General features: G+C 34.9%; 1 protein-coding gene across 1 annotated transcript; it reads right to left on the reverse strand.

Annotated features, from left to right (window-relative positions):
* Positions 1–4,933: 4,933 nt before the first annotated feature.
* On the reverse strand, positions 4,934–9,038 carry LOC129882635 (uncharacterized). Its single transcript, XM_055957012.1, has 2 exons — positions 8,438–9,038; positions 4,934–6,544 (listed from the first exon to the last, which is right to left on the reverse strand). The coding sequence occupies exons 1-2, from the start codon at positions 8,677–8,679 to the stop codon at positions 5,155–5,157; spliced, it is 1,632 nt and encodes a 543-aa protein (XP_055812987.1). The 5' UTR covers positions 8,680–9,038; the 3' UTR covers positions 4,934–5,154.
* Positions 9,039–10,748: the final 1,710 nt, after the last annotated feature.

The raw sequence follows: 10,748 nt of genomic DNA on the forward strand, positions 1-10,748 counted from the left end.
TCCTACCTCTTGAGCGTCAAATATCTTCCTTAAGACTCTTATCCAAGAAGGGCTCACAGAAGAATAAAATGCTCGACTACATCTTGCCGAGTTAGAAGCACTTGATGAAAAGAGGCTGGAAGCTCAACAAAATCTTGAATGTTATCAAGCCCGTTTATCTCGTGCTTTCAACAAGAAAGTTCGTTTGAGGTGCTTCCAAGTTGGAGATCAAGTCCTTGCAGTAAGAAGACCCATTATCACTTCACATAAGTCTGGGGGAAATTTTCCTCCAAGTGGGATGGACCATATGTCATACAAGAAGCGTATACAAGTGAAGCTTACAAGCTTGTCGATGTTGATGGTATGAGGATCGATCCTATTAATGCAAAATTCCTGAAAAGGTACTACCCTTGAAACGAGATGACACTCCTTAAGGAACAAGTATAAAATACATGTTACTCTTGGCCCGCAAGAGTATAAATTGTGTATGGCACACTCCCAAAAAAATGTCCACTAGGTTGGAAATCTCGAAAGAGGCGGCCTAGGCAAAAGTTAGGACAAAAAGAATAATAATAAAAAATACTCCCCTAGAACTACGTTGTGACTTGATCCTCTTCACTGAAGTACGTAAGCGCTTAGAATTATATTCTGAGTTCAGTTGCATGAGTGTCAAAAAAACACATATTCCCACTTGATCTGTCACATAAAAGTCAATTCTATGAATACTCTTTCATCAAACTTCGAACTTGCACAAAATGGTGGCGACTTGATGGGGGCAAACCCTTACGAAATATGAGCTTCTCTAACTGAAATTGAAGTCTTCAAATTCTTCAAGTCTTCAAAGTAGAAGTTTCAAAATAATAAAGTTTGCAAATTGATATCTTCAAATTCTTTAAGTCTGGGGTGTTAAATCCTCAAATTGACAAAATTCGTATGTTGGAGTCTTCAAATCTTTTAAGTATGTAGGTTAGAGTCTTCATAATCTCGAAGTCCGCAAGTTGGAGTCTTAAATCTACTAAAATTCTGCAAGCTGAAGTCTTCAAATTCCTTAAGGTTTGCAAGTTGAAGTCTCATACTTAGACAAGTATTCAAGTTGAAGTCTCCAAATTCAGTTAAATGTGCAAATTCAAGTCTTCAAAATTCTTCAAGTCCATAAGTTGAAGTCTCAAATTGACTAATTCCACAAGTTGAAGTCTTCAAATCTTCCAAGTCTTCAAGTTGAAGTTTTAAATCCACTGTGGCTGCAAGTTGAGTTCTTCGAAGACACTAAGTATGTGAACCTCCAGAAAATCTTCAAAGTTTGCAAGTTGAAGTCTTCAAATCCCCCAAGTTTGCGAGTTGAAGTCTTCAAAGTTAAAGTTTTAGACCCATCATGTCTGCGAATCGTTGTGTCTGAAAGTTGAATTCTTCAAAGCCTTGATCTTCAAATTACCTTTCTTAGGGCAAGAATGCATAACCATTCCATTTCACCATAAGAATATCATAAAATTACCTTTCTTAGGAATGCGTATCTATTCCGTTTCACCATAAGAATACCATAAAATTACCTTTCTTAAGAAGGGAATGCGTATCCATTCCGTTTCATCATAAAAATACCATAAAATTACCTTTCTTAAGGCGGGAATACGTATCTATTTCTTTTCACCGTAAAATTACTTTTAAGTTACTTTCCCTAAGATGGACGTATGTCCATCCCTTTACACCTCAAAATTAAATTCTTGTTATTGTGGTAAAATTCTCCTTTGTGTAGTCTCCACGATATACGAATATTACTGTTGTTAAGCTTAAAAAAAGAGAAGGCGTACAAAAAAAGAAACCAAAAAAAAAAAAAAAAAAAGAGAGAAATAGCACGTACCTGCCTGCTCGTTCCTAGAGAGTATGCAAACAATAGGAGCTTTGAATTACATGTGTTGAAGATGAAAAGCACGACCCTATTTATAGAGGTGGAGGGGTGACGATTTTAACTTTTCCATGTTCAAAAAGGATTGAATTGAGGTGTTCTTATTCTAGTAGAATTAAATCAAATTTGTGAGAATAACAAGCACAAGAAAAGGAGGCGGTGGAGGCCCTCAATTGAAACCGATGAAAAAAGAGGCGGTGTGGTATCAAATTTGAATTTTTTTTCTAAGTAGACCAAACATTTGCCTTGTCCGTTTTGCTTTTTGCACAAATAGTATGGGAAATGGCGATTTGCCACGTGATGTTGAAACAACACTTTCAAATCAAATTATGCTTCTCCAAGTATATGTTGGAGTGGCCATTAATTTAATATATTTATGGTGCACCTTAAAATACATGGCATATAATTATTTTGTTCAAAGTCTAGTCTTCAATTAATAAAATATTTTGACAAGATTTGAAGCAAGAGACATTTGTAATTATTTAAAAAATTATTAAATATAAATTTATAAAATGATTCTATTAAATTAAATTCATGAATATATTTGTTCAAATAAATATTATAGATTAATATAATTGGATTGATTATTTAAATTCAATAAATATGAATTTAATTAAAAGTCCAAATTTATTTATTTGGGCTATAATAGATGAGCTCAATTTGCTAAAGCTCAATATCATCACATCCTAGAGGTCCATTTTGATGTCACATGTCAAGTGACGTGTCATGCCAAGTCAAACAAATAAGACAACAGGATCATGTTATGTGTCAAAATGACAAGCCCATTCGCTAAAGCCCAATATGCTGTCAATTAAATTTGATTGGCCGAAGAAAAACATGTTCCTATCACAATTCCTCTATTCTACAACTATAAATAGGGATACTCATAATTCAGAAAAGAGATCCGAATTCTAACAAGAAACTAGATAGAGAGCTCGTGGATCAAACGCCACAGATTTCTCTACTAGCTACAAGTTCAAGAAGTCAAGATTAAGTTCAAGTACAAGCGAAGATCAAGTTCAAGAATAAGTGAAGATCAAGATCAAGTTCAAAACAAGCGAAGATCAAGATCAAGTTCAAGAATAAGAGAAGATCAAGATCAAGTTCAAGAACAAGTGAAGATCAAGTTTGTCAAGTTCAAGAACAACTCAAGATTAAGACCACTAGATTCAAGATTCAGACCACTAGATTCAAGATCAAGTCCAAAAGCCTTTGAATTCATTTACAAGTCAAGATCAAGTTTAAGAACAAGCGAAGATCAAGTTCAAGAACAAGCGAAGATCAATTTCATCAAGTCCACAAATCAAGATCAAGACCACAAGATTCAAGATCAAGCCCAAAAGCCCTTGAATTTAAATACAAATCAAGATCAACCCCATCAAGTTTGACAATATTCAAGCTCAAACTCAAGAGCCCTTGAATTTATATCTTAAAAGACGAAACAGAGGATTCATAGAGATTGTAACACTCATATTCAAAAATCAAATACTACGATTGTTGCGATATTTTTTGGTCTTAATTATTATTTTCTCGATACGAATTTTATTGTCTACACACACATAATAATTTTATATTGAGTTGAGTTTAGCTTAATCTAACATAACTCGGTTTAAAAGTGATCTCCAATTTAGCTCAATTCAATCTCATTTTAAAGATTTACTTTGATTTTATCTAGAGGCCAGGACTCAGGCCTGAGTCTAGAACAAGGCTCAAATTTCTAGTCGGGGTCAAGTCTAGGATCCCAGGTCAAGGTATGGGATTTGGTCCTTGGTTTTGATTATCGATCATGGTCGAGTCTCAAATTAGGGTTGGATCTTGGATCTAGATTAGGTCTCAAGTCAAAGTTGGGACCTGGTCGAGGCTGATGGTTGGGGTTGGGGATTAGGGTTTATGCTCTAGTCCAAGTCGGGTCTTGGGTTAGGGTCGCATTTCGATGGGGTCGGATCTCGAGTTAGAGTTGAGCCACGTCTCAATTACTCATTCCAACTCGTTCATTTGACATCTCTACCTGCAACCATCTTTAATTAGCAAAATTATAGAAATAAAAAACAATAATTAGAAGAAAATAGAAAAATTATTGTTGGCCTCAGTGAAGTTACTGCTGAAATCTTTTTCAAGCTTTGATTTAGTGGTGAGAGTGCAACAGGTGTCGTATGGATTACCATACTTCACAAGTTCGAACATAAGGTTGTTGCACACTAAAGCGTGATACTAAGTAGAAAGGCCTCTTACGTAACTGTTCAAACAACAAAATAAAATTTCAATAAAATGGTTGTATGTATATGTAATGAGTAAAGATTGTATAACCATATATATGTGATGTATAGTTGTGTATCAAATATGTATAAACATTCATATATTTTGTTTATACCGTATTTATACATTGTAGGCTTATTTGTTTTTCAATCCCGACCAATTCAAATCTCCTCTAAATAGTTTTAAAATTTTAGATATGACCTCCTCTTGATGTTTCTATCTTTTGATATATTATTCACTTGAAACGATCCACGTTTGCGGCACAGGAGAATTTAAAAATCGAGTTTTGAAGAAGTTTTAATAGCTGAACATGGAATCTTTCAATCCCAACTAACTCACATCTCTTCTAAACAGTCCCAAATTTTAGATATGAGCTTCCCTTGTTGTTTCCAGTCTTTTTTAATATTATTTCATTCAAAATTATATACCTTTGCTGTGCATCAAATTTTAAACCGGATAAATCCTTTCCACAATTTGTTAGTGTCCACAGTAGCAGTACTTTTACTGCTAAGAAATTTACAAACAATTTTCAATTCAGAGAAGACTAACGCAGAACAAATTCCAGTGCAATAACATTAGCTGAATGACCATTTCAAATAATAAGTGATAATTAAGTTATTTTAGATTAAAAATATTGACTCAATGACATTTTGTCGAATTTTCCCAAATAGAAAAGAATAAATAAGATTTCACAAATTGAACGTGTGCCAGCTGGCCCTCGAGATTTCTCTGTTTTTTTTTAATAAAAAAGAAAAAGAAAAGAAATCTTGTTCTTCAAAATGAAGTGCATAAAATGACATGCAATCAAAATTCCCTGAATATTAGCACCTGCTATGGTAAAATTTTCTTGCAGTATCCAATAGAGCCTCTGCTGTATATCACAGATGATTAGAGTGCCTTTACTAGTAAAATATTCTTCTTGGATTTCCTTTGCACATGTAGTCACAATATACAGTTACAGTGTAAGCCCAAAAAAAGAGAGCTTGGCCTAAAAGAATGATTTATCTAAAGTTTGTAAATCAGAAATTCCATCTTGGTGATGAATTTACTGCACTTTGACGAGGTCTGGTCTGTGGCTCCAAGTTGTTCCGTTTCTTCATGATTGAAGATACCGTCGGGTTAAAATAGTCATTACTCCTTTGAGAATTTGCTCCTTGAGAGTAGACTTTCCTTCCTTGCATACTGCTCCTCTGCTGTTGCAGCATTGATCTGCGAGCACCCGCATTTTGTTGGGCTGTTCCCCATCGATTGTAGTTCACACAACTTTGACTCCTCCCTACCTGTTGAAACCTTCCCTCTCTAGGACTTGGAAAATTTCGACTTTCAGCAGTTTCCGCAGAATACATTGTTATCTCTCCCTCACTACTGTATCCATTTTCCATTTCCAATATTCTTATTGGAGAAGAACTCAATTGAACTTCACTCTGGATCCCATTTACAGATCCAGTTGAAGCAATCTCAGCATCTGCCACAGGATTGGATTGCCATATATTACCTTTTCTTATTGGATGCTCCAAGGGAGGTTTGTTGACAAAATTTTCACCAAAGCTGGAAGGGATTCTTCTGGCAGGTTGCGGTGTGCCGGGAAATTTGGCAATCCTGGGTGGAAAGTTAATATCCAAAAGCTGGATGTGAGTACCTTCCTTCATCCTAACAGGCACTGAAGTTAAATTTCGTGACTCATAAATTTCAGGAGTTGGAATTCCATGTACATGAGTGACAGCATGAGGATGAGTAGTTAATGCTTCCTCTTCCATATTAGTTGCAACAGCGGAGCAGCTAGGTCCATACTGCTCTCTAGGTTTTGACAATCTGTTTGATGATGATGGAGTCCCCCCATTTTCAGCTTCAGTTGACTTAAAAACACGCCTCATGGTGAAGGAAGCACAAGAATGATCGCTCTTTTGACCAGTTGACATCAACCGAATTATTGGTAACTTGGGTTTGTTGAGGTCGTCAAGGTTTCCCTCCCAATGCTGGTTTAGCCAGTCACATATTATGGGGATAGGTATACCAAATTGCATGGGATATTCCTTCTTCCTTGATGATGAAGAGGATGGTGAAGTGGTTGAAGATTTTGAGTTGGGAGATGTCGCAAGCTTCATAGGGTCACATACCATGAATGCAAGATTGCCATGAGCATCAAAACCAGCAGAACCTGGCCTCCAGCTTATGCCATCAGTTGACAGCTTTATGAGATTATCAGTGGCTATTATCACTTTTCCTTCACCAACTGTCAACTCCTTTTCCTCGCTATATCCTAGCAGGTAAATGACATTACCTAGTTCCAAATTAGGTTTGGAACAGGTTTTTAGGTAGTGAGGCTGCTGAACATGTGCATTTGTGTCTCCATCCATGACATCAAGGCCAACTATTGTCAGATCTAATACAGAACTGGTTATAAAGAATCTACAATAGAAAAGCATAAAATCAGATGCATAAAGACGAGACAGCTAGCAAAAAGCAGAACAAATGATACCAATGGACAAAATTATAGAAAACTAGAATGCATTAAAAGAACAATTTTAAGACGTATTGAATGTAACTTATAGTCACTCAAACGTTAAGTTCTTCCACAGATAGAATGCCCATTGATCTTCAGAAAAACATCAGATTCTATTGAACCATTTAGCACATCATGATCTTCATCCTATCCTTTGAGTTTCTTCTTTGAGTTTCTTCATCTCCATGAAATAAGATCATCAGAGGCAAAAATTGTACACACGGATTTCTTCATTTTGCTTTCAGAAGATCATAGGCGATATTAATGCATGGTACTCTTTGTGAAGCTGCTTTCTTTTTCCTATTAGATGAAACCAGTGCTCACACAAGCAAGACACCAATTCTGTTGCATACATTGCACAAGAGTCATGACCCATCTGACAACCTCCATGTTGGAACACCAACTAGCCAAAATACCAGTATCATAATTCTGTATTTAAATGAGTTAACAAAGTTGTCAAGACTTTTCTTGAAGTGTCAGCACTAGTACTCCAATCTAACTTTCTGCAATGTGATTGATTAGGTTGGAGAAAGAAATATCAATCTTAATTCCAGATCTAATTGTATGATTGACTAAATTTTGACGACCTTGTTAGTATGTATGTTATCTTGAAATTTCTGTGACACTGAACAAGAAATTCTGCATGACAATCATCAGAGGCACACAGTAGAAACTATCTCATCCTCAAACCTTGACCAACTCTTTAAGAAACTCCAGCATCTTTTCCTTAATAGGGTAATAGACAGCTAATTACTATCCCGTGATGCTAGTTATCCCATATTTAATAATCAGCGATTGTGAGGTTCTTATTTTATTCCTTTTCCCTCTCTAGGAGGGATAAGGTACAAGCTAAATTCAATACACAAATGTAAACATATAAGCTTTCTGCCTTCTGCTAGTATGAAGCAATTTCATGAATTAACACCCACACAGGCTAAACAGAAACAAAGAGATCAGGCAGATCATTGACCATCTTTCTGCTGAGTTAGATACTTAGCAACAGCGTCCATTATGGTCACAAAAGTTTGAATACTAACAAATGAAACATTAGCAGTTGCTTCTTCCTTGACCTCATACTCAATTGTGGCTTTGGTGATGCATGTTGTTTCAGACTTCTCTATGACATCAAAGCGGACCTGAAAGAAAGTGAATCCATGATCAAGAAGCCCACCTTCCACCACCAGAGCTACTTTTACCCGATTCTCATCATCCACAACAGAAAATCTTTCCTTGGAATAGGTAAACAGTGGAGTGCCAGGTGGAAAGGTTAGTTTGAGGACTGTCCCAATACCACCATCACCTTCAATTACGTCAATCTTGTGTAGGACATGTGGAAGCTCTTTGACCACAATATTGGCCAGTTGAAGCGTGCCATAGACCTTCCAAGCTTCACTGGCAGGCACAGCTACTTCAATCTCTTCAGAAATCGTTCCAAACATATTTTTTGGTTTTGGTGGAAGGACAATAATAGTCCAAAGAGAGAAGTGTTTAAATGACTGAATATGCTCTTTCATGTACACACACAATTAAAGACTACTACAAGTTTTGGAGCTTAAAATGGTCTCAAATTCCACATGAAGACAAAAATGCGCACAAAGAGAATAAAGTTTCAGAGATACCAAACACTCTGGTAACAGCCGGCTGGCCAATTATTCAATGCATTTTTAGAAACAACCAACCTTTGTTCGGGCCTAAACAACAACTACTAATTCCTCTTTTTAGTGTGGGAACAAGAAGATACAATAACTGCTACTAGACATCAATTTCATTACATACTAGTTGGGGTCAGGTAGACGGACCTGTGAGGGAAAAGGACAGCGGCGACGCCATTTTGAAGACGGATCTCAGCAGCTTCAGCAGCAGCAACAGAAGGGAGAATAACGTGAGCGGTGAGCAAAAGATTCCGGTGGATCAAGAAACCAGTGTCGCTACTAGCAATATGGACCATAGCAGGACCTTTGGTGGAAAAAATGGAAGCTTTCATTCTCTCAGACTTTCCACCTCCATTACAGAAACACCAAGAATCTACCAAAACCCCCATTTGGTTTTTTTAGGTATAATTCAAAATGGAGTTTTTCGTTTTCACAATAGATCCAGAATTGAAGCTAAACTTGCATTTTTTTTCCAGCTCACAATGTGTGTTTTCTCACTGATACCTGCCAAATAACCTCACAGTAGTCTACAGTGTATAGTATTATTGTGTTGTATGGTTGATAGAGAAAGATGGTAACAGCTACAGAGAGGAGTTTTGGTTACTTTTGTTAGTTATTAGAGAGAAATGTAGGACAAGAAGCTTATAAAATGCGATGGGACCTTTGTTATCCTAAATATGGGAGCAAGTGTAATGAATAGTCTCAGAGAGATGCCAAGGAAGAAGAAAATGATGAGAGTGAAACTGGAAACAGGGCTACTTCTCGCCCTCTTTTTCTTCCTTTTTTTTAATAAATAAAAATAAAAATTAGGGAGGAATTATTGGTACGTGTGTATTGCGTTAATTAATAATAAATACATAAAAAAATTGTTGGTACATTATATTAGTAAGCACAATTTTTTTTAAAAATAGCATAAATTTTTTAAGATAAAAAAGTGTATTTAAAAAGAACATGACAATTCACCATGACACTAGTAATTAAGAAGCAAACATTGAAAAACATGTAGTGAAGATTTCTCTATTGATATCAAAAATCAAAATTATGTTGATATTAATGCTCGAAAACATACTCTAAACAATAAGACTATATTGTATATGAGTATAATAATATAACACATCTACTTATAACAAATTAATTAATAATAACATAAAGTATTATGGTAAATCAAAATATAAAACCTAAAAATTGCGATGGAAGCAAACTGAAAGTCATCTAGCATGAAGCTAATAATACGATAATTTAGCCATTAGATTAATATCATAATGTCAATATTTATTTCGGAATCTATTTTGATACAAATTACTAACTTCATAATATTGCATAATTTGACATATAAGAGAGGAGCTCACACAGATTGTTGGATCTTCATTAGGTAAAAGGCATATATTCTCTCATGAATTTTGTCTCAAAAAGTCTAATACATATTTAAATTATTATGACAATCTTTTATCCTCACATTCTTGTTAAAAGTGTAATTAACATCATCCCATAATTGACATGGAAATAAAATTAAATACAAAAAAGTGTATTTAAGTCGAAAATAAAATTATTTTTTTTAACCCCCCCCCCCCTCTGTTTTCCCTTTTCATGCTCTTGTTCTTTTATTCTCCTTCAAGTCAACCTATATTTTTTTCTCCTTCATTCTTCTCTTATCATAAAAACTCCTTTCTTGCTATGACTGATGAAAAAAAATGTCTTTATGATAATATTTGGAGAGAAAAACAAAAATCAAGGTAGAGGGATGAAATCCACAGCAAAGATGCGCAAAGTTATAAAATATGAGATTTATTGGTTAAAATTTTTTCGCTGAGATTTTTGAATTTGATCAATTTTTATTATTTTCATCATTAATTTCGTCAAGTCGAGTACCAATTAATCAATTAATTTTTATCTTTCTTTTATTGATTATGAGAACATGAAATAAAGAAATCGCTATCTCTTTCTTCGCTATATCTTTATTTTCTCTGTAATTTTTTTATGATTTTGCACAAAATTTAATCTTTTAATATATTTCATAGATTATCTTTTCTTTCAATAAAAATTCTCTCTAGATTTTACTTAAAACGAATAATAGTAAATCTAGCACCTATTTCTCAATTGTCCAACAGATCTTTTCAAATAATATTGATAATTGAATTGCTCTTTGGTGTCGGTTGGTAAAATTAGTGCTTAGATATGGTGATATTTTTGCGATATTAATGGTGTGTGATAGTTGATGATGAATGTCACAAGTAGATGGTTATGGTGTTGCAACTTTTGATGGTGACGGGTGTGATGGTAGTTATAAAGAGATTAAATTGGATGAAGTTACTGATTGACTTTGTTGATTTTTGTATCAATAATGGAGGAAGAAGAGAATAACATTATTGGTGATTTTCTTGAAAACAAAAATGGAGTCATTCAGATGAGGAAGAATAGATAAAATAGAGGCAAAAGATTGAAAAAAAGCGAAATAAAT

Source organism: Solanum dulcamara, chromosome 3 (genome assembly GCF_947179165.1).
Source record: "Solanum dulcamara chromosome 3, daSolDulc1.2, whole genome shotgun sequence".
NCBI lineage: Eukaryota > Viridiplantae > Streptophyta > Magnoliopsida > Solanales > Solanaceae > Solanum > Solanum dulcamara.